Source organism: Oncorhynchus kisutch, linkage group LG27 (assembly GCF_002021735.2).
Source record: "Oncorhynchus kisutch isolate 150728-3 linkage group LG27, Okis_V2, whole genome shotgun sequence".
Taxonomy (NCBI): domain Eukaryota; kingdom Metazoa; phylum Chordata; class Actinopteri; order Salmoniformes; family Salmonidae; genus Oncorhynchus; species Oncorhynchus kisutch.
Genome location: NC_034200.2, coordinates 43,989,550 through 44,013,739, shown reverse-complemented (window position 1 = coordinate 44,013,739; position 24,190 = coordinate 43,989,550). Strand labels below are relative to the sequence as shown.

The 24,190-nt window shown below is 42.9% G+C and overlaps 1 protein-coding gene across 4 annotated transcripts in view; it reads right to left on the bottom strand.

The window, feature by feature from the left end:
• The window catches only part of LOC109875738 (V-type proton ATPase subunit H-like), a 30,698-nt gene that overhangs the window by 2,962 nt on the left and 3,546 nt on the right, over positions 1-24,190 (bottom strand). For 2 of the 4 annotated variants that reach the window (XM_031806734.1, XM_020468162.2), the window contains exons 3-13: positions 21,582-21,681; positions 19,014-19,103; positions 17,228-17,341; positions 16,706-16,810; positions 13,899-13,955; positions 8,548-8,645; positions 6,593-6,785; positions 4,570-4,748; positions 4,043-4,168; positions 2,863-2,964; positions 2,305-2,418 (exon numbers count right to left, since the gene is read on the bottom strand). In XM_031806734.1, coding sequence (XP_031662594.1) covers positions 2,305-2,418; positions 2,863-2,964; positions 4,043-4,168; positions 4,570-4,748; positions 6,593-6,785; positions 8,548-8,645; positions 13,899-13,955; positions 16,706-16,810; positions 17,228-17,341; positions 19,014-19,103; positions 21,582-21,681 — 1,278 coding nt within the window. The remainder of the gene's footprint in view (positions 1-2,304; positions 2,419-2,862; positions 2,965-4,042; positions 4,169-4,569; positions 4,749-6,592; positions 6,786-8,547; positions 8,646-13,898; positions 13,956-16,705; positions 16,811-17,227; positions 17,342-19,013; positions 19,104-21,581; positions 21,682-24,190) is intronic. The other 2 variants (XM_031806735.1, XM_031806736.1) reach the window with 1 other exon arrangement.

Below are 24,190 nucleotides of genomic sequence, written 5' to 3'. Positions count from 1 at the left end.
AGTTCATTAGAGTTAACAGCATCAGAAATTGCAGCCCAAATAAATGCTCCACAGTTCAAGTAACTGACACATTTCAACATCAACTGTTCAGAGGAGACTCTGTGAATCAGGCCTTCATGGTATAATTGCTGCAAAGAAACCACTACTAAAGGACACCAATAATAAGAAGAGACTTGCTTGGGCCAAGAAACACAAGCAATTGACATTAGACTGGTGGAAATCTGTCCTTTGGTCTGATGAGTCCAAATTTAACAGCCATGTCTTTGTGAGACGCAGAGTAGGTAAACAGATTATCACCGCATGTGTGGTTCGCACCGTGAAGCATGGAGGAGGTGGTGTGATTTGCTGTTGACACTGTTGGTGATTTACTTAGAATTCAAGGCACACTTAACCAGCATGGCTACCACAGCATTCTGCAGCGACACACCATCCCATCTGGTTTGCGCTTAGTGGGACTATCATTTGTTTTTCAAAAGGACAATGACCCAACACACCTCCGGGCTGTATAAGGGTTATTTCACCAAGAAGGAGCGTGATGGAGTGCTGCATCACCCGACCTCAACCCAATTGAGATGGTTTGGGATGAGTTGGACTGCAAAGTGAAGGAAAAGCAGCCAACAAGTGCTCAGGATATGTGGGAACTCCTTCAAGACTGTTGGAAAAGCATTCCTCGTGAAGCTGGTTGAAAGAATTGCCAAGAGTGTGCAAAGCAGTCATAGATTTGTTTAACACTTTTTTGGTTACTACATGACTCCATGTATTATTTCATAGTTTTGATGTCTTCACTATTATTCTACAATGTAGAAATAGTACAAAACCCTTAAATGAGTTGGTGTGTCCAAACTTTTGACTTGTACTGTATATACACTACCGTTCAAAAGTTTGGGGTCACTTAGAAATGTTATTGTTTTTGAAAGAAAAGCTATTTTTTGTCCATTAAAATAACAACATTTACCAGAAATAGTGTAGACATTGTTAATATTATAAATGACTATTGTAGCTGGAAACGGCTGCTTTTATATGACATAGACACAGGCGTACAGAGGCCCATTATCAGCAACCATCACTCCTGTGTTCCAATGGCACGTTGTGTTAGCTAATCCAAGTTTACCATTTTAAAAGGCTAATTGATCATTAGAAAACCCTTTTTCAATTATGTTAGCACAGCTGAAAACTGTTGTGCTGATTAAAGAAGCAATAAAACTGCCCTTTTTTAGAGTATCTGGAGCATCAGCATTTGTGTGTTCGGGCTCAAAATGGCCAGAAACACAGAACTTTCTTCTGAATCTCATCAGTCTATTCTTGTTCTGAGAAATGAAGGCTATTCCATGTGAGAAATTGCCAAGAAACTGAAGATTTCGTACAACGCTGTTTACTACTCCCTTCATAGAACAGCGCAAACTGGCCCTAACCAGAATAGAAAGAGTGGGAGGCCCCAGTGCTCAACTGAGCAAGAGGACAAGTACATTAGAGTGTCTAGTTTGAGAAATAGTCCTCAACTGGCAGCTTCATTAAATAGTACCCGCAAAACACCAGTCAACGTCAACAGTGAAGAGGCGACTACGGGATGCTGGCTTTCTAGGCAGAGTTGCAAAGAAAAAGCTGTCCAGTGTCTGTTCTTTTGCTCATCTTAATCGTTTCTTTTTATTGGCCAGTCTGAGATATGGCAACCCGGGGGTCGCCTCTTCACTGTTGACGTTGAGACTGATGTTTTGCGGGTATTATTTAATGAAGCTGCCAGTTGACTATAAATGTATAGTATTAATATAGTAAGTACCAGTTATTGACTAAGACTTTATAGTATTAGCTCCCAAGTGGAACAGGGGTCTACGGTACTGCATCTCAGTGCAAGAGGCGTCACTACAGTAACTGGTTCGAATCCAGGCTGTATCACACCCGGCCGTGATTGGGAGTCCCATAGGGCGGCGCACAATTGGCCCAGCGTCGGCCAGGGTAGGCAGTCATTGTAAATAAGAATTTGTTCTCAACTGACGTGCCTAGTTAAATAAAGTATAATAACAAACAGTTGAAGACCATACGTACCAGTTGGGGACCATGAGTTTAAACTAGTACCTAGTAGTACGTACCAGTTGTAGTAGTAATAGTAGTAGTATGTACCAGTTGTAGTAGTAATAGTAGTAGTATAGTAGCAGTACGTACCAGTTGGGGACCATGAGTTTAAACTAGTACCTAGTAGTAGTACTTAGTAGTAGTAGTAGTAGTACGTACCAGTTGGGGACCATGAGTTTAAACTAGTACCTAGTAGTAGTACCTAGTAGTAGTAGTAGTAGTAGTAGTACATACCAGTTGTGGACCATGAGTTTCTGCACGGCCAGCAGGGCGTTGTAGCGGACCAGCTGATCGTCATGGTGCATGTGGTTCATCACCAGCTGTTTACCTCCAAGCTGCTCTATCACCCTGACAGAGAGATAAACACTGGTTATATAAACACCGAGTGGACAAAACATTCCCACAGTTGTGTCAAGTTGGCTGGATGTCCTTCGGATGATGGACCATTTATTGATATATGCAGGAAACTGTTGAGTGTAAAAGAAACAGCAGCGCTGCAGTTCTTGACACACATACCGGTGTGCCTGGCACATACTACCATACCCCATTCTAAGGCACTTAAATATTTAGTCTAGCTTATTACCCCCTCTGAATGGCACACATACACAATCCATGTCTCAAGGTTTAAAATCCTTCTTTAACCCGTCTCCTCCCCTTCATCTACACTGATTGAAGTGGATTTAACAGGTGACATTAATAAGGGATTATAGATGTCACCTGTTCAGTCTATGCCATGGAAAGAGCAGGTGTTCATAATGTATTGTTCACTCAGTGTATACTGTGTGTCCTTACCGTTTCCCCCGAGGGTAGTGTCTGACATATTCTCCAACATCATGAGCAGCTACAGCAATAACCTGAGGATCATCAGATACCTCCAGCAGCCGAGTAAGGATCCTGAGGAGGGAGAACATATAACACATAACAAACCCTGACATCAGATACCACCTCTTCACCCTGACATCAGATACCACCTCTTCACCCTGACATCAGATACCACCTCTTCACCCTGACATCAGATACCACCTCTTCACCCTGACATCAGATACCACCTCTTCACCCTGACTAACCCGAACATTAGAAACGTCATCACACTAACATCAGATACCTTTATAAACTACCATGTCTTTCAAAAATATTAGTATCACTGACAAACTCTCAGCTAAGGAGCTGGTCTGTACCTAGATGCAAAACCAAGACGGGTGTGGAGCGTTCTCTAGTAAAGCCCCTCAGTTACAGAACAGCGTTCTCTAGTAAAGCCCCTCAGTTACAAAACAGCATTCTCTCGTAAAGCCCCTCAGTTACGGAACAGCGTTCTCTAGTAAAGCCCCTCAGTTACAAAACAGTGTTCTCTCGTAAAGCCCCTCAGTTACAAAACAGCTTGCCCTGTCAGGTAAGAGATGCAGACTCCATTGAGGTTATTTAAATAACATTTAAAAACCAACCTTTTTAGTCAGGCCTTTAATAAGTGATTGTATTCTTATGTTATTTACACTTAGGGTGCCATTTGGGATCCACACTAGGTAGTGCTCTGTGTCTTACCGAACCATCCACACTAGGTAGTGCTCTGTGTCTTACCGAACCATCCACCCTAGGTAGTGCTCTGTGTCTTACCGAACCATCCACACTAGGTAGTGCTCTGTGTCTTACCGAACCATCCACACTAGGTAGTGCTCTGTGTCTTACCGAACCATCCACACTAGGTAGTGCTTTGTGTCTTACCGAACCATCCACACTAGGTAGTGCTCTGTGTCTTACCGAACCATCCACACTAGGTAGTGCTCTGTGTCTTACCGAACCATCCACACTAGGTAGTGCTCTGTGTCTTACCGAACCATCCCACACTAGGTAGTGCTCTGTGTCTTACCGAACCATCCACACTAGGTAGTGCTCTGTGTCTTACCGAACCATCCACACTAGGTAGTGCTCTGTGTCTTACCGAACCATCCCACACTAGGTAGTGCTCTTTGCTTACTTGAGGAGTTCGTAGTTCTTCTCGTTGAGGCGAACAGCGTTCTCACGCCAGAACTTCTCTGATTTGTGGACCGGGCTCCACTCCAGGCGACCCGACTTCAGCTCTGAGCTGTACTCATCAAACGAACTGTGTGTGAGTGAAAGAGTGAGAGAAAAAAAGCTTAAATAACAAGCAACAAACAAACTTAGCAGATAAACTTTGTTGAAGAACAGCCTCAGTCCCGAAAGTCCTTAAAATAGAGAGATGTTGACCTGCTGGAGAGTTCAATTTGAGGGGTATTCCAGGACAGGTCCAGTTCCAGTGTGGTTTAAGAGATCTGTACATTTCTACTAGCGTAGCGCCTAGTTTCTCCAGGTTCAAGTAACAGCACAGTAATGCCTGCTAGCGTAGCGCCTAGTTTCTCCAGGTTCAAGTAACAGCACAGTAATGCCTGCTAGCGTAGCGCCTAGTTTCTCCAGGTTCAAGTAACAGCACAGTAATGCCTTCAGACATGGAGAAGTTAGGGTTAGGGGTCAGAAGTAACCTACCTGAGGTCCTGAACGCTCTCTCCCAGACTCTCCAGCAGGAACTTGATGTCTTCCGTAATGTCCTCATCGTCATACTTCTGCTGGTCCAGATTTTCCAGCTGCTTCAGAACCTTACACTGGATCATGCCCAGAGCATACTCCTGACGGGTCTCCCTATCCGCTGACTTCTCCAACAGGTTCTAGAATAATAATATTAACATGTATCATGGCCAGAGCATTCTCCTGATGGGTCTCCCACTCAGTCGATTTCTCCAGAACCCTCTACAACGTACATGGTTTGAGGAGATAGGTAACTTTGGTCAACCCTTGCTGAGTTCGACTCTGGATAACAAGTACCACGAAAGTTGCTCAGCTTTTAGCCAGGTACATTTCTACGGCAACAAATCCTTCAGATTTGGTGGATTGAGACGCATCCAATGAAATAAAACAGATCTCTAGCTTAAACGGACAGATTTTTATGGGGAATTTTGTATTATGCTAATTAGATTGCCGCTTAAAGTCAAGGCATTGCAATATTTTCCGAATGCACAACTCAAACTCCGCACAGCTACGCGCCGCTCCCACCGCACAGCTACGCGCCGCTCCCACCGCACGCGCCGCTCCTACCGCACGCGCCGCTCCTACCGCACGCGCCGCTCCTACTACACGCGCCGCTCCGAGCTGCCACACGCGTTCAAGAAAGAGTTAAGAAAATAGTAAAAAAATCTTGAAAAAAGGTAGCAATAAAGTGGCTATATACAGGGGATACCTGTACCGGGTCAATGTGCGAGAAAAGGAGGAGATAATGTTGTTCCCAGACTCTCCTGGCTCAAAGTGGAGGAGAGATTGACTTCATAACTACTTGTATTTATGAGAAGTATTGTCATGTTGAATGCAATGAGCTGTCTGATTGAACTACTGGCGCACAGCTCGGACACCCATACATACCCCACAAGACATGCAAACAGAGGTCTCTTCACAGTCCCCAAGTCCAGAACAGACTATAGGAGGTGCACAGTACTACATAGAGCCATGACTACATGGAACTCTATACCACATCAAGTAACTGAAGCAAGCAGTAAAACTAGATTTAAAACAGATTTAAAAAATACACACCTTATGGAAGAGCAGGGACTGAAGCAACACAAACATGGGCACAGAGACATGCATACACACAATAACATACGCACAGCACACACACACACACACACATGGATTTAGTACTGTAGATATGTAGTAATGATGGAGTAGGGGCCTGAGGGCACACAATGTATTGTGAAATCTGTGAAATGTAATGTTTTTAAAATTGTAGAAACTGCCTTAATTTTTCTGGACCCCAGGAAGAGTTATGGGGATCCATAATTAACACAAATGCCTCGAGATTATCTTAATATTAGACATTGCGCACCAGCTGTTACTGACAGACACACCCCCCACCCCTGGATGTAGCTATTCTGTCCTGCCGATGCACGGAAAACCCAGCCAACTGTTATTATCTATGACGTCATTCAATCATGAAATGTAAGATATTACCGTTAAATGTCCCGTTAATAGGATAGTCTCGAACGGAGCTCTTCCAGTTTATTCTCCAGTGATTACACTTTGGCTAATAGAACGAATGGTAGAGGCGGGTTACCCACTCACCGACAAATTCTCACAAGGCAGCATGACCTCCACCCCTTGCATTTCCTTCATGTGAATGACAGGGATTTGGGCCTTGTCTGGGGACAACATGATCTCCTCCATGTGAATCACAGGGATTTGGGCCTTGTCTGGGGACAACATGATCTCCTCCTTCATGTGAATGACAGGGATTTGGGCCTTGTCTGGGGACAACATTATATCCTTCCTGTCAGACTCATTAAAGATTAAATCATCATCCAGTTCGAGGTGAGTAAATCGCTGGTCTGATATCCTGAAGCTCTTTTCGGTCATAGGAGACGGTAGCATCAACATTATGTACACTTGCTTAGATTCCTTTGACAGATCATTTAAGACAAGCATAGCTGCTGAATAGGTAACGTAACTAACTAGCAGTACGTACCCTGAAGGCAGCCAGGATGATGCGCGTGACCTTCTCCTTGACAGACTCCTGCAGGATGTCAGACAGGGCCGGCACCACGTTGTAACGGCGTAGCTGCTCACAGAGCTGAGAGTTGAAGGCCAGCAGCCACACACAAAACCCCATCTGGTACTGCAGCTGGAAACCACACTTGTTACTGAGCACAGCCGTGATGCTAGAGGGAGGAGAGAGAACAGGGTCAGGTGGTACTGCTAGAGGGAGGAGAGAAAACAGGGTCAGGTGGTACTGCTAGAGGGAGGAGAGAGAACAGGGTCAGGTGGTACTGCTAGAGGGAGGAGAGAGAACAGGGTCAGGTGGTACTGCTAGAGGGAGGAGAGAGAACAGGGTCAGGTGGTACTGCTAGAGGGAGGAGAGAGAACAGGGTCAGGTGGTACTGCTAGAGGGAGGAGAGAGAACAGGGTCAGGTGGTACTGCTAGAGGGAGGAGAGAGAACAGGGTCAGGTGGTACTGCTAGAGGGAGGAGAGAGAACAGGGTCAGGTGGTACTGCTAGAGGGAGGAGAGAGAACAGGGTCAGGTGGTACAGGACACCACACTTGTCGATCACAGCAGTTTTATGGTGCATCGTGGTTTTATTGCATGGTTTTGGTTATGGAGTTTATGGCTTGAGTTACAGATAACTGCAGTGGTTAGGCTAACTTCCTCTTGTAGTGTAGTCAAGCAGCATAAAGCATCAGACAACCCCAAACACACTAATGATGTAATGCTAACAGACAGAAGTTAGTAGGAATAGAAGTATCCAGTGATTGTGACAATGATAGCTAACAGAAGTATACTGAACAAAAATATAAAACGCAACATGTAAACTGTTGGTCCCATGTTTCATGAGCTGAAATAAAAGATGCCAGAAATGTTCCATATGAATAAAAATTATTATTCATAAAAATGTTGTGCACAAATTTGTTTACATCTCTGATAGTATTTCTCCTTTGCCAAGATAATCCATCAACCTGACAGGTGTGGCATATCAAGAAGCTGATTAAACAGCATGATCATTACACAGGTGCACCTTGTGCTAGGGACAATAGGTCACTAAAATGTGCAGTTTTGTCACAACGCCATGCCACAGATTCCTAAAGTTTTTTTTAAACCTTTACTTAACTAGGCAAGTCAGTTAAGAACAAATTCTTATTTACAATGACGGCCAAACCCGGACAATGCTTGGCCAATTGTGCGCCACCCTATGGGACTCCCAATCACAACCGGTTGTGATAGTCTGGATTTGTTTGGCCCTGTCAGGGGGTGTCCTTGGATGGGGCCACAGTGTCTGCTGACCCCTCCTGTCTCAGCCTCCAGTATTTATGCTGCAGTAGTGTGTGTGTCGGGGGGCTAGGGTCAGTTTGTTATATCTGGAGTACTTCTCCTGCCCTATTCGGTGTCCTGTGTGAATTTTAAGTGTGCTCTCTCTAATTCTCTCCTTCTCTTTCTTTCTCTCTCTCGGAGGACCTGAGCCCTAGGACCATGCCTCAGGACTACCTGCCATGATGACTCCTTGCTGTCCCCAGTCCACCTGGCCGTGCTGCTGCTCCAGTTTCAACTGTTCTGCCTTATTATTATTATTCGACCATGCTGGTCATTTATGAACATCTTGGCCATGTTCTGTTATAATCTCCACCTGGCACAGCTAGAAGAGGACTGGCCACCCCACATAGCCTGGTTCCTCTCTAGGTTTCTTCCTAGGTTTTGGCCTTTCTAGGGAGTTTTTCCTAGCCACCGTGCTTCTACACCTGCATTGCTTGCTGTTTGGGGTTTTAGGCTGGGTTTCTGTACAGCACTTTGAGATATCAGCTGATGTACGAAGGGCTATATAAATAAATTTGATTTGAGGTACAGGAAACCACACTTCTTAATATAGTAATAGTATACAGAGACTAGTAGTCAGTAGTATTAGATGTAGTAATAGTATCCAGAGACTTACCAGTTGACCCCGTCAGCCTCCACCCAGGCAAACCTGTACTCATTCACCCTCAACATCAGCTGGAGACAGCCTGCTACACACTGCACATACTGAGAGCTCTGCAGGGGGAGAACACAGACACAAACTTTTATTAAGACTGGTCAGGGAAACACAGGCAGGGATTTGGAGATACAGTGGGGCAAAAAAGTAATTAGTCAGCCACCAACTGTGCAAGTTCTCCAACTTAAAAAGATGAGGCCTGTAATTTTCATCATAGGTACACTTCAACTATGACAGACAAAAGGAGAAAAAAATTCCAGAAAATAACATTGTAGGATTTTTAATGAATTTATTTGCAAATTATGGTGGAAAATAAGTATTTGGTCACCTACAAAAGTTGCTCAATACTTTGTTATATACCCTTTGTTGGCAATGACAGAGGTCAAACGTTTTCTGTAAGTCTTCAAGGTTTTCACATACTGTTGCTGGTATTTTGGCCCATTCCTCCATGCAGATCTCCTCTAGAGCAGTGATGTTTTGGGGCTGTTGCTGGACAACACGGACTTTCAACTCCCTCCAAAGATTTTCTATGCGGTTGAGATCTGGAGACTGGCTAGGCCACTCCAGGACCTTGAAATGCTTCTTACGAAGCCACTCCTTTGTTGCCCGGGCGGTGTGTTTGGGATCATTGTCATGCTGAAAGAGCCAGCCACATTTAATCTTCAATGCCCTTGCTGATGGAAGGAGGTTTTCACTCAAAATCTCACAATACATGGCCCCATTCATTCTTTCCTTTACACGGATCAGTCATCCTGGTCCCTTTGCAGAAAAACAGCCCCAAAGCATGTTTCCTCCCCCATGCATCACAGTAGGTATGGTGTTCTTTGGATGCAACTCAGCATTCTTTGTCCTCCAAACACAACGAGTTGAGTGTTTACCAAAAAGTTATATTTTGGTTCCATCTGACCATATGACATTCTCCCAATCTTCTTCTGGATCATCCAAATGCTCTCTAGCAAACTTCAGACGGGCCTGGACATGTACTGGCTTAAGCAGGGGGACACGTCTGGCACTGCAGGATTTGAGTCCCTGGCGGCGTAGTGTGTTACTGATGGTAGGCTTTGTTACTTTGGTCTCAGCTCTCTGCAGGTCATTCACTAGGTCCCTCCCGTGTGGTTCTGGGATTTTTGTGATCATTTTGACCCCGCGGGGTGAGATCTTGCGTGGAGCCCAAGGTCGAGGGAGATATCAGTGGTCTTGTATGTCTTCCATTTCCTAATATTTGCTCCCACAGTTGATTTCTTCAAACTAAGCTGCTTACCTATTGCAGATTCAGTCTTCCCTGCCTGGTGCAGGTCTACAATTTTGTTACTGGTGTCCTTTGACAGCTCTTTGGTCTTGGCCATAGTGGAGTTTGGAGTGTGACTGTTTGAGATTGTGGACAGGTGTCTTTTATACTGATAACAAGTTCAAACAGTTGCCATTGATAGAGGTAACGAGTGGAGGACAGAGGAGCCTCTTAAAGAAGTTACAGGTCTGTGAGATCCAGAAATCTTGCTTGTTTGCAGGTGACCAAATACTTATTTTCCACCATAATTTGCAAATAAATTCATAAAAAATCCTACAATGTGATTTTTTTGAGTTTTTCCCCCTCAATTTGTCTGTCATAGTTGAAGTGTACCTATGATGAAAATGACAGGCCTCTCATCTTTTTAAGTGGGAGAACTTGCAGTTGGTGGCTGACTATATACTTTTTTTGCCCCACTGTACCTGCTCTTCCATTCTGAAACAGGTGTGTTCAACATCATCAACCTCAATCAAATCCATCTTTATTTAACAAAAACAGCCAGAGTGCTTGACAGTAACTGCTCAACACTAACCAGCATCTGCAACCACGAGCACCATGCAGAACCATGCTAGACAAAGAGAGTATCATTACAGAACAGACAGGGACGTGTCCCCTCAAGGACCTGAGCATAGACAGCTGAGGAGAAAATAGATCCAATTAATCTGTTAGAGGCGTTTCATAAAAGCAAAAAAAAAGGATGAGGAAGGAAGGGAGTGAGAAACTGAGGAGACATCCTGAGAGCAACAGAAGCAGTAGAAATAGCAGCAATAGTAGTAATAATAGCAGCAGCACTAATAGCAGCAATAGTAGATGTAGTAGTACAAGTACTAGTAGTAATAGTAATAATAATAATAATAAATAGTAGTAGCAGATTTAGAAGTAGTAGAATTATTAATAGTAGTAATAGCAGCAGCACTAATAGCAGCAATAATAGTAGATGTAGTAGTACAAATACTAGTAGTAATAATAATAATAATAATAATAATAATAATAATAATAGTAGCAGATTTAGTAGTAGAATTATTAATAGTAGTAATAATAGCAGCAATAATAGAAGTAGTAATAATAATAAGTAGTAGCAGATTTAGTAGAAGTAGTAGGCTATAGTAGTAGCAGTAGTAGGCTCTCTCTGCAGTAGATTGCAACTCCACCCCCTTTGGCAGTTCTATCTTGTCAGAAAATGTTATAGTTAGGGATGGAAATGTCAGGGTTTTTGGTGATCTTCCTAAACCAGGATTCAGACACGGCTAGGACATCCGGGTTGGCAGAGTGTGCTAAGGCAGTGAATAAAACAAACTTAGGGAGGAGGAGGCTTCTAATGTTAACATGCAAGAAACCAAGGCTTTTACGATTACATTAGTCAACAAATGAGAGCGCCTGGGGAATGGAGCTAGGCACTGCAGGGCCTGGATTAACCTCTACATCACCAGAGGAGTAGGATAAGGGTAAGGCTATTAAGCCTTTTCCCCACACATCTCTTTATAACCTCTTCAGGATCTGACCCTTTTTCCCCCCCATTTTCAGTAGCTCATAACCTGAAGCAAGGATATGCATATTCTTGATACCATTTGAAAGGAAATACTTTGAAGTTAGTGGAAATGTGAAATTCAAGAGAATATAACACATTAGAACTGGTAGAAGAAAACAAAGATTTTTTTTAAATCATCATCTTTGAAATGCAAGAGAAAGGCCATAATGCACTATTCCAGGTTAGGTGCAATTTAGATTTAGGCCACTAGAGGGCATCAGTGTATGTGCAAAGTTTTAGACTGATCCAATGAACCATTGTATTTCTGTTCAAAATATTGTTTCAAGACTGCCCAAATAGCAAGGTATTCTTTCACTGTAATAGCTACTGTAAATTGGACAGATTAACACGTATTTAAGATTTCTGCCAATAACAGATATGTCCATGTCCTGGGAAATGTTCTTGTTATTTAACACGTCATGCCAATCCCATTAGTTAGCTTTACTATCCCATGGGTGGCGACACCGATCCTATAGAGGTTAAGGATTCAAGGCCATGTGCAAACAGTGAGTACGGTAGTGTACTGAACTACCAAAGAGTAAGACTAAAGGCTGGTTTATATTACATCAACATGTCTGTATATTGTTGTTGCAGTGACATCATGAACATTCTATTGTCGTCCAACATCAAACTTGTCGTTGTCAATATGAAAAAGTTTCAACACAAAAGCGACATGCTGCATGACATCAGCAGCCTGGTGGTCCAAAATAGCATAACTGGTGTGTTTTAACAGCAATAAACCCATCAGTTTAAAATAATAATAAACATAACTGGTGTGTTTTAACAGCAATAAACCCAGTTTAAAATAATAATAAACATAACTGGTGTGTTTTAACAGCAATAAACCCAGTTTAAAATAATAATAAACATAACTGGTGTGTTTTAACAGCAATAAACCCAGTTTAAAATAATAATAAACATAACTGGTGTGTTTTAACAGCAATAAACCCAGTTTAAAATGTATTTAGTGGATGCCAATCTAGAAAACCAGGCAACGAAAAGCAACTTTCTCAACAATGTTTTGGTTCGTTTCTAGCTTGTTAGATAGGTAGCTAACCTTACATTAGCTGGCTAGCCAGTTCAAATAATGACCACATCATATAGCTGACAATGTCTTAGCTAATTTGTATTCATAATTACTGGAAAAGAAACTCAACGAGATCAATGTTCACAAGTTAATGGCGAGCTAATTAGACGGTTGTGAGTGAGACAAAATAAAAGCAGGGAATTCTACCAGAGAATTTTAGAACTTGGACACTGTCTTGTTGGCCTAACGATATATCCAAATCTGACTTTGGTGCAGGTCATGTTCTTCACATGTCAGTCTCTGGTAAACACACTATATGAGATAAATCAAGGTTTATTTGTCATATGCACAGGATACAGAAGGTGTAAACGCTACAGTGAAATGGTTACTTGCATAGTGGAGTCTTCTGTTTAGACGTGTAGCTAGCTAGCTAAACAATTAACTATAATCCCCAACTCATGACGTTACTACTGTGCATGAATATACAGGTAGCTAAATTAAATGTCAGCTAGCTGTTAACATTAGGCTATAACTGGCAATGCAAATGGCTAGAAGATTAAAAAAATATTACTACACAGATCATAAACATAACATTTTGAGATATTATGCGTTAGTGTTAGCTAGCTAACGTTAGCTAGCGAGCCAACCAGCCAGCTAACGTTAGCTAGCTAACACTAACGCATAATATCTAAAAATGTAGCTCGCTAGACTCTCTGGATGAATGCTTCTCCCTCTCTGTCACGGTTGCCATGGGTGCCGTTAGGTTGAAGAAAATACATTTAAAAAAATCAGGAGACGGCTAACAGCGTTCTGTTCCATTTTCGACTCCATCCGCATTTGCAATCAAAAGCCTGAATTTTCTCCATCTCTTTAACCATCAAACTCTGCTTCCACCAGGCATTCCACTGATTTCAAAACTCGGTCCTCCAGAAATTGGATTCGATAGCGACACTGATGTTTTCCTGATGTCTTTCAAAAAAGCTGCTATAGAAATGATTACCTTCACATACTAAGCAACTCATATTATAGACAGAAGCATGCTACATGGCAGACCAATCCAAACTAGTCTCTAGGCACGTCCAGCCCATTAATTATCTCAGCCAATCATGGCTAGCGGGAAGGTTCCTGACTTTTTCCGTGTCTAAACAAGGCTCGTAATTTAACCATTTTATTTGTATCGAATGATAATACAATGTTGTTATTAAGGCACATGGAAAGTTCACATGCAGAAGGCATTTATGCCAAAAAAAAGCATTACAAATATATAATAATTCTCTCCTGTGAATTAGTGACGTGACATACGCCTAGTTTCCAGCCTCGCTGGCTGATGTCTCCGCACCTCCATTGTAACAGTATTATAACAGAACAGAAGCAGCAGAGAGAGACAGCAAAGAGCCCAATAGAGTTGATTAGAGAGATAGCAGCGTTAGGATGAATCATCATCGTCTTCATCACTCTGTCATACTCACTTCACTGGGGGATATAGTGCCTTGTCCTGAGGAATCTGGACCTGTACCATGAAGCTTCTAATGGAAGACAAAACACAGACAAGGAGCCATGTGGCTGGCTTAGATGACTGGGCTCTGGACGAAGTACTGTGTGTGTGTGTGTGTGTGTGTGTGTGAGAGACACACTCAGGGGCCAAGCCGGATTTCTTCAGCCTCCTGATGTTGAAGAGTTGCTGATGTGCCTTCTTCACCACACTGTCTGTGTGGGTGGACCATTTCAGATCGGCCCGTCGATGTGGATAGAGGCACGGACTCTCACACGGACTCCGAACACGTGCCCCTATACAGATCGACGGGGCCGCAGTGGAGAAGGTGGAAAGCTTCAAGTTCCTCTGTGTACACGTCACTGACAATCTGAAATGGTCCACAAACACACAGGAGGCTGAAGAAATCCGGCTTGGCCCCTAAGACCTTCAAGGTTTTACAGATGCACAATCGAGAGCATCCTGTCGGGTTGTATCACCGCCTGGTACGGCAACTGCAACGCCCACAACCTTAAGGCTCTCCAGATGGTTGTGCGGTCTGCACAACGCATCACCGGGGGCAAACGACCTGCCCTCCAGGACACCTACACCACCCGATGTCACAGGAAGGCCATAAAGATCATCAAGGACAGCAACCACCCGAGCCACTGACTGTTCACCCCTATCATCCAGAAGACGAGGTCAGTATAGCTGGATCAAAGCTGGGACCGAGAGACTGAAAAACAGCTTCTATCTCAAGGCCACCACCACTAACATGGGGTGGCTGCTGCCAACATACTGACTCCACTCCAGCCACTTTAATATTGGAAAAATTGATGTAAAAATGTATCACTAGCCACTAAACAATGCCACTTAATATAATGTTTACATACCCTACATTACTCATCTCATTTCATCACTTGCTTTAAGAGGCTGAAACAATGTATATATTTATTCCATCACATTCCCAGTGGATCAGAAGTTTGCATACACTCAATTAGTATTTGGTAGCATTGCCTTCACATTGCTCAACTTGGGTTAAACGTTTCGGGTAGCCTTCCACAATAAGTTGGGTGAATTTTGGCCCATTCCTCCTGACAGAGCTGGTGTAACTGAGTCAGGTTTGTAGGCCTCCTTGCTCGCACACGGTTTTTCAGTTTTGCCCACAAACTTTCTATGGGATTGAGGGTCAGGGCTTTGTGATGGCCACTCCAATACCTGGACTTTGTTGTCCTTAAGCCATTTTGCCAATACTTTGGAAGTATGTTTGGGGTCATTGTCCATTTGGAAGACCCATTTGCGACCAAGCTTTAACTTACTGACTGATGTTTTGAGACGTTGCTTCAGTATATCCACGTAACTTTCCTTCCTCAAATGCCATCCATTTCGTGTGCACCAGTCCCTCCTTCAGTGAAGCACCCCGCACAACATGATACTGCCACCCCCGTGCTTCACGGTTGGGATGGTGTTCTTCGGCTTGCAAGCCTCCCCTTTTTTTCCACCAAACATAACAATGGTCATTATGGCCAAACAGTTCTATTTTTGTTTCATGAGACCTGAAGACATTTCTCCAAAAAAGTACAATCCTTGTCCCCATGTGCAGTTGTAAATGGTAGTCTGGCTTTTATATGGCGGGTTTGGAGTGGTATGACGGCTGCGTGGTCCCAAGGTGTTTATACTGGCATACTATTGTTAGTACAGATGAACGTGGTCCCTTCAGGAATTTGGAAATTACTCCCAAGGATGAACCAGACTTGGAGGTCTACAAAAAATTTTTTTTAGGTCTTGGCTGATTTCATTTGATTTTCCCATGATGTCAAGCAAAGAGGCACTGAGTCTGAAGGTAGGTCTTGAAATGCATCCACAGGTACACCTCCAATTTACTCAAATGTCAATTTACTCAAATGTCAATTAGCCTATCAGAAGCTTCTAAAGCCATGACATGTTCTGTAATTTCCAAGCTGTTTAAAGGCACAGTCAACTTAGTGTATGTAAACTTCTGACCCACAGGAATTGTGATAGTGACTTGTCAAAACTATAGTTTGTTAACAAGAAATTTGTGGAGTGGTTGAAAAACAAGTTAATGACTCCAACCTAAGTGTATGGAAACGTCAACTGTGGGTGTGTGTGTGTGTATATATATATACAGCTGTCCAAACCATCATTTGCAAATAAATTAATAAAAAATCCTACAATGTGGTTTTCTGGATTTTTTTTCTCTCATTTTGTCTGTCATAGTTGAAGTGTACCTATGATGAAAATGACAGGCCTCATCTTTTTAAGTGGGAGTACTTGCACAATTGGTGGCTAACTAAATACTTTTTTGCCCCACTGTGTATGTGTGTATGTGTGTATGTATGTATGTATATATTAACAACAGAACACTAGTCAGTTTAAATTTTACTAACCTGTTTTTGCTTTGTCATTATGGGGTAGTGTTTGTAGATTGATTGATTTAATCTTAGAATAAGTCTGTAGCCTAAATGTGGAAAAAGTCAAAGGGTCTGAATACTTTCCGAATGCACGGTATACAGCAGGAAGTAACAGTGTGATCTCCCAGGGTTCTCCACATTATGGTGCCAGTGGAGGCTGCTGAGGGGAGGACGGCTCATAATAGCTGGAAAGGCATCAAACACATGGAAACCATGTTTTATGTATTTGATACCATCCCACAAATTCTGCTCCAGCCTTAACCACGAGCCCATCCTCCCAAATGAAGGTGCCACCAACCTCCTGTGGGTGGTCTGAATACTTCAAAGGCACTGCACATTTGGTTTTAGTTCAGAGGGTTGAAGGGTTACATACCTGGGAGCTGAGCTGGGTCTTGATCCAGTTGAAGTAGTAGTTGAGGTCACTTCCCTCCATCAGGTCACGACCCCAGGCTGCTAGCTTAGCGATGATCCTGGCCGCCTGGGAGAGACTACAAGTCAGACCCTAAAGCCCAGCCTGAGCCAGGCTCAATATTAAAGTCACTCACTATTCAATGCTGATGGTATGGCTTATTGTTCAAATTCCATTTCCACAGTCATGTTAATGCATTAGACATTCCACTATATATAAATGCATCTCTCCCAGAGAGAGACCAAAACTATCCTTCCATTTATAATATTTTATAACAAAAAGGCCACAAGATGGAAATCCAATCAACATGCAAATAACCTGCTGGTCATTCTGAAGACATGAGAAATCTGCCTTTGAATTGTCTGTCCTCTTCTTTTCTGCTTCTCTCCGCCATCTCTCCCTTTCTCCCTCCACTCCATCTCTTATTCTATTCCAGCTCTCCCTCAGTGCTAACTGTAGGGTAGTGTGTGGCGTAGTCATACTAACCATGTGGACGGTGAACAGGTCCTGGCGATTGAGCATGGGCAGAAAGTAGGACCAGGCGGTGTTCTTGGTCTTTTTGGAGTAGTCGAAGAAGATGTTCACCCTCTGGTGATTCTCCTACAGAAATATAACAATACAGTGTTGTAACCTCCGGTGGTTCTAAAGGAACACAACAGTTCCCCAACGGCCCCAGCTAGGAGAGCTCTAGTTCCCCAACGGCCCCAGCTAGGAGAGCTCTAGTTCCCCAACGGCCCCAGCTAGGAGAGCTCAAAGAAGCACCTTATCATTGAACATTCTTCTTTGAGTCATAAATGTATTGAAATGACTTATGAACTGAGCACACTGGAGGTGTGGCCACTTGGAGACCTCTCACTCAAACCCTTGTCTTATGTTTCACCTACCCCAAATTTCCAAGAATATTCTAATCATGTTACTAGATGTATCAAGAGTATTTTGAGATTTCGTTATCAACAAATGTGATGAAAAGTACAGTAAATGTACATAAAACAGTGTAATGTTGGGATTCAGTCTTGTGACCTCATCTAAAGTCTAATAACTTTCCCATTATCTCCAAACTGGTCATGAATATGCTTCCCATATTTATTGTGTAAGAAACATTTACATTTAGCCTTATTCATATAGGGCAATTCCCAGGAGTGTAAAGGGTTAACAGAACTCTGTTCCCCTACATTGAGGTCTTCACTAGGAAGGTAGCCTAGTGGTTAGAGAGTTGGGTCAGTGACCGAAATGTTGCTAGATCGAATCCCCAAGCTGACAAGGTAAAAATCAGTCATTCTGTCCCTGAACAAGGAAGTTAACCCACTCTTCCGAGGCCGTCATTGTAAATAAGAATGTTTGACCAGTTAAATAAAAGATTAAATAAATAAGTTTAAAAATAAAATAAAAATCACAGATCCACCTGACCCAGAACACCCAAAATGAGATCCATGACCAGACTGGGTCTGGAGCCAAAACTCTAAATAATGTCACAGGTCTGAGTCGGATCTGATATGATTGTCTCGGGTATGGGTCTCTACTGCTGCAGTAGAGAGAAATGTTTATGCTGCTGCTCTTGCTTTTCATGAGAGTGGAGAGTGGCACATGTAGCTTGGTGTTGGCCAATCATGAGTCAGAGCTGCAGTAGGCGACAGTTCTAGAGCCTCCGTGTTTTAAAAGTTAGGAGATATCTAATCAATGGAAGATGGAATTAAAAGTTAAAGGAGAAGGATGGGCTACAACCAAGAGCCAACAGGCAGTCTGCTACCTTATATTCTGAATGGAGTTGTTGTTGTCTGGAACTGTAGGATTAGAAAACATGCACTGCAGCCTCTGTTAGCCTAGCTAGGTAACGGTAGCTAGCTTAACTAGCTTCTCCCGGTTTGATGCAGTCAAGACAAGTACTTCGTAATCATATTTGATAATAAATTACCTCGCTATGGCAGCCATTACTCTACTGCAGTGCGAGTTTGCTTGGTTGGTTACTGTCTCGCTCCACCCTGCTCCCCATGTCACTAGCTCAGAGTATGCTGATTCCCTCAGTCAGACCAGGTCTGGACGCAACCAGGTCTATACGGAATGGGTCTAGTTGTCCTCGGGTCCATTCGGAACAGGTCTCTATATTAACTTCTTGGACCTGTTCTTCTACATTCACATCCCCAGAAAAAGTGAAGAACTAACAGTAACATCTGTCCACCGCAGGGTGATTCAGGGAGGAAGTAAAAACAGATGATTCAGAAAAGGTCGCTACGGTATCTTTGTATCTCTAGGTAAGCGTGAACATGTGTGTTACCTGCAGGGTATCATCTATCAGAGTGAGGATGTACTGGACAGTCTGCTCCTTAGAGATGTGAGCCATCAGGTTCAGGAACGTCTTGGCACACTGGAAATACACAATATATACACGTTACTAACACTATAGAGACATACTAGGGTTGGGAGATGTCAACCGCCATCCTTGATTATGAAGTGATTAAAACAGTGATATACGAGGCTATCGTTCACTATTCCCCCCCCAAAACATGTGGTTGAAGAAGTCGCTCACTATTCTCCCCCTCCCCCCCCCCCAAACATGTGGTTGAAGAAGTCGCTCACTATTCCCCCCCCCCCCCCAAACATGTGGTTGAAGAAGTCGCGCCTTATATTAAGGATTTGACCACTTTCTTTTCAGGAAAACCATGGTTACACGTAGAACACAAAACAGTTGAATGTTTTATTTTATTGCCAAATGTCAAAATCTATTTTGTCCGACAAAGCAAAAAACAGATGTTGTATTTATTTATATGACTGCTGTAAGTACAGACATTGTTCACTCAGTGGGAAATGAATATCCAATCAGTCAGTGACAACTGTATGGAGTTTGTGACAACAAAGATGTGAGAAGATTTGATAAACTTGTAATGCCACTTGATAAAATGGCCCTTGAATGTTTTGGTACCTACTGGAGAGCTCTTTGTCTACCCCCATTCAGCATCGTTCACACCCTCTTAAGCTTTAGCCCCACCCATCTCTTTAAGGATTCACATGTGAGGCCATGTGCTAAACAGAGCGAGTGGTGTAGTAAACAACCAAAGATTTCAAGACTAAAAGTGGTAAAAGTAGTAGCCTACAATAAGGATAAACTCCAGGTTAAAATACTTCATCTGACTTGGTGCAGGTCATGTTGTTCTTCACATTACAGTCTCTGGTAAACACACACTATATCAAATAAAATAACACCTGTGTCCTGTGAAGGTGACAACAGTACAGTGAAATGGTTGCTTGCATAGTAGCATAGTAGCTTACCTGACACACTTGTCTAAATTGATGGGTCATGTGAAGGAAATGCCCAAATCACCCCCAGCCACATCTAGCTAAGTGAATGGGTCCCTATTGTCTAGACATGTTCATGAAATACAATAGATGGCCGTAGAAACATCTAAATGATGATTAATGGAAACAGGACGCACCTGAGCACAATTTTGAGTGTCATAGCAAAGGGTCTGATACTTCTGGTGTGTTTTTTGATAATACATTTGCAAAAATGTCTAAAAACCTGTTTCTGCTTTGTCATTATGGGGTTTGTAGATTAATGAGGAAAAACATTAATTTAATCCATTTTAGAATAAGGACATAACGTAACAAAACGTGGAAAAAGTTGCTCTGAATACTTCCCGAATTCACTGAAACAAAAAAAACACCACAGACACACATTATATAACCTGTCCCCCAGAAGCTGGGTTTTAAATATGTCATTTATTTCACCTTTATTTAACCAGGTAAGCCAGTTGAGAACAAGTTCTTATTTACAACTGCGACCTGGTCAAGATAAAGCATGGCAGTGCGACAAAAACGACAGAGTTACACTTAAACAAACGTACATTCAATAACACAATAGAAAAATATATGTACAGTGTGTGCAAATGGCGTAAGGAGGTAAGGCAAAAAAATAGGCCATAGTAGCAAAGTAATTACAATTTAGCAAATTAACACCGGAGTGATAGATGTACAGATTATGATGTGCAAGTAGAGATACCGGTGTGCAAAAGAGCAAAAAAAGTAAATAAAAACAATATGGGGATGAGGTAGGTAGTTGGATGGGCTATTTACAGGTACAGTGATCTGTAAGCTCCTCTGACAGCTGATGCTTAAAGTTAGTGAGGGAGATATGAGTCTCCAGCTTCAGTGATTTTTGCAATTAATTCCAGTCATTGGCAGCAGAGAACTGGAAGGAAAGGCAGCCAAAGAGGAGTTGGCTTTGGGGATGACCAGTGAAATATACCTGCTGGAGCACGTGCTACGGGTGGGTGTTGCCATGGTGACCAGTGAGCTGAGATAAGGTGGGGCTTTACCTAGCAAAGACTTGTAGATGACCTGGAGGGCCAGCCGACGAGAGCATACAGGTCGCAGAGGTGGGTGGTATATGGGGCTTTGGTGACAAAACGGATGGCACTGTGATAGACTGCATCCAGTTCGCTGAGTAGAGTGTTGGAGGCTATTTTGTAAATGACGTCGCCGAAGTCTAGGATCGGTAGGATAGTCAGTTCACATGAAGACAGCACACAAGGAATACTTGTGAAAACGTCATGCATTAAATAAAGACCGGCTAATGTGAAAAGCCATCTTGGAGGATATGCATATAGCAGTAAATGTAGCTACAGATGTAATTCTCCATCACAGGTACTGTTTGTCGTAGGAAACATCATTCACAACTTGACGATAAAAGATATGACTGTATGAAAATCTGGATAATGCCCAACCCTAGTCATGGAGAATCTCATGTGAAGCTACATTAAAATGCAGCTGTGCAGTAACAGCTAGCTGGTTTATTGTGTGTGTGTGTGTGTGTGTGTGTGTGTGTGTGTGTGTGTGTGTGTTGTACCTGATGTCCTTCATTGGTGAGGATGATCTGTTTCTCCTCAGAATGAGCCACTTCAAACTTCTTAATGAACTCACAGTCCTCGGCAGAGATCATCTGACCCCTATGAGACACACAGCATGATAATTATACAACAGTCTATGAGACACACAGCATGATAATTATACAACAGTCTATGAGACACACAGCATGATAATTATACAACAGTCTTGGGGAAGCTACTCTGAAAATAGTTTTAAAAGCTGTCAATTACTTCCCACTGGAAGTGAAGCTACACTAAAGCTACTTTGAAACAGAAGTTCACTACATTCAAACTACTTGTTGATAAATTATCATATACAAAAATTGCAGGAACACTTTGGAATCATATGTTAAAACCGAATGAGTAATTTAGCAAATTAAAATGGTTGTCTTTCTGTTTTGTATGTTTTATCTACTGTATTAAAAGCACCCATGTCACACTATTCAAACTAATAGGGAAGTAAAGCTTCAGTAGCCTATCTCTCCTCTCGTGTTGGGAGTGCCAGATCAAATGTCTCAAAGGCTCAAAGCCTGCAGGCATGAAGAAGTAGTTGTCTTTCCATGGAAATGTCCTTCCTAAATATTATTGGCTAATCTAGTCTCTGACATTGACTGGAAATATTGATAAAATATTTGTGTGTCGGTCTGCAAATTGTCCCGCTCCTATCAAAGTTGGTTTTCAAAAAACAGTTCCGTTTTGTAGCTTATTCCTTATTGTATTAAAAGCACTTCCGTCACAATATTCACAAATTCTTGCTGATTTACATTGAGTAGACTACCCTCCGTCTCTTTTGTTGGGCATGCCAGATCAAGTGCGCCTATGTGTGGTCGCAATTAAATAGCCTGTAGACTAGGTTATATGGGTGGAGAAGCAGGCCCATTAAATGGCCGCAGGTAGCCTAGCGGTTAGAGCGTTGGACAAGTAGGCAAAAAGGTTGCTGGCTCGAATACCCGAGCCAACAAGGTGAAAAATCTGTGATGTGGAGGTGTGCATGGCCACGCAGTCATGGGTGAACAGGGAAACCAGGAGAGGGCTGAGAACGCACCCTTGTGGGGCCCCAGTGTTGAGGATCAGCGGGGTGGAGATGTTACCTACCCTCACCACCAGGGGCGGCCCATCAGGAAGTCCAGGACCCAGTTGCACAAGGCGGGGTTGAGACCCAGGGTCTCAAGCTTAATGATGAGTTTGGAGGGTACTATGGTGTTAAATGCTGAGCTTTAATCGATGAACAGCATTCTTACATAGGTAGTCTTCTTGTCCAGATGGGTTAGGGCAGTGGGATTGCGTAGTCTGTGAACCTATTGGGGCAGTCAGCAAATTGGAGTGGGTCTAGGGTGGAGGTGATATGATCCTTGACTAGTCTCTCAAAGCACTTCATGAGGACGGAAGTGAGTGCTACGGGCAGTAGCCGTTTAGCTCAATTACCTTAGCTTTCATGGGAACAGGAACAATGGTGGTCCTCTTGAAGCATGTGGGAACAGCAGACTGGAATAGGAATTGATTGAATATGTCCGTAAACACACCAGCCAGCTGGTCTGTGCATGCTCTGAGGATGAAGCTAGGGATGCAGTCTGGGCCAGCAGCCTTGCGAGGGTTAACACGTTTAAATGTTTTACTCGCGTTGGCTACGGTGAAGGAGAGTCTGCAGGTTTTGGTAGCGGGCCGTGTCAGTGGCACTGTATTGTCCTCAAAGCGAGCAAAGAAGTTGTTTAGTCTGTCTGGGTCAAGACGTTGGCATCCGCGACGGGGCTGGTTTTCTTTTTGTAATCCGTGATTGACTGTAGACCCTGCCACATACGTCTCATGTCTGAGCAGTGGAATTGCGACTCAACTTAGTCTCTATACTGACGCTTAGCTTGTATACAGGGGGTACCCGATACGGAGTCAATGTGTGGGGTTTCAGGCTAGTCAAGGTAATATTTACAGGAACTTGAAGGTCTCAACCTGCTCCACTACAGCCCCGTCGATGAGAATGGGGGCGTGCTCTGTCCTCCTTTTTCTGTAGTCCACGATCATCTCCTTTGTCTTTATCACGTCAAGGGAGAGGTTGTTGTCCTGGCACCACATGGCCAGGTCACTGACCTCCTCCCTATAGGCTGTCTCATCGTTGTCGATGATCAGACCTATCACTGTTGTGTCGTCAGTAAACTTAATGATGGTGTTGGAGTCGTGCTTGAGTTCTGAGCTGTATGTTATTTGATTACACAGACAACGCTCACAGTTTACTCCTTCACATATTCATAATCTTCATAATATCTGGCTAAATGATTGACCCATAAGACATAGGCTACACAGCATGATTATTGAACTACAAATGTTCATTCAGTAATCCACTCCTGAAGTCACCTGACCCCAATCATATGACCTTGAGACACAAGACACATACAAATTGATAGGCCTACATTATATACATAATAGATATTAATAGTTTTTCCCCGACCTCTGCTGAAATCATTTGACCCCTTTGAGACAAGATACACAGTATGATTGATAACTATTAAAATACACGTTAGACATACAATGAGAACATTCAAACAAAAATCTAATTTGGTATTTATTAGGATCCCATTAGCCACTGCAAAAGCATCAT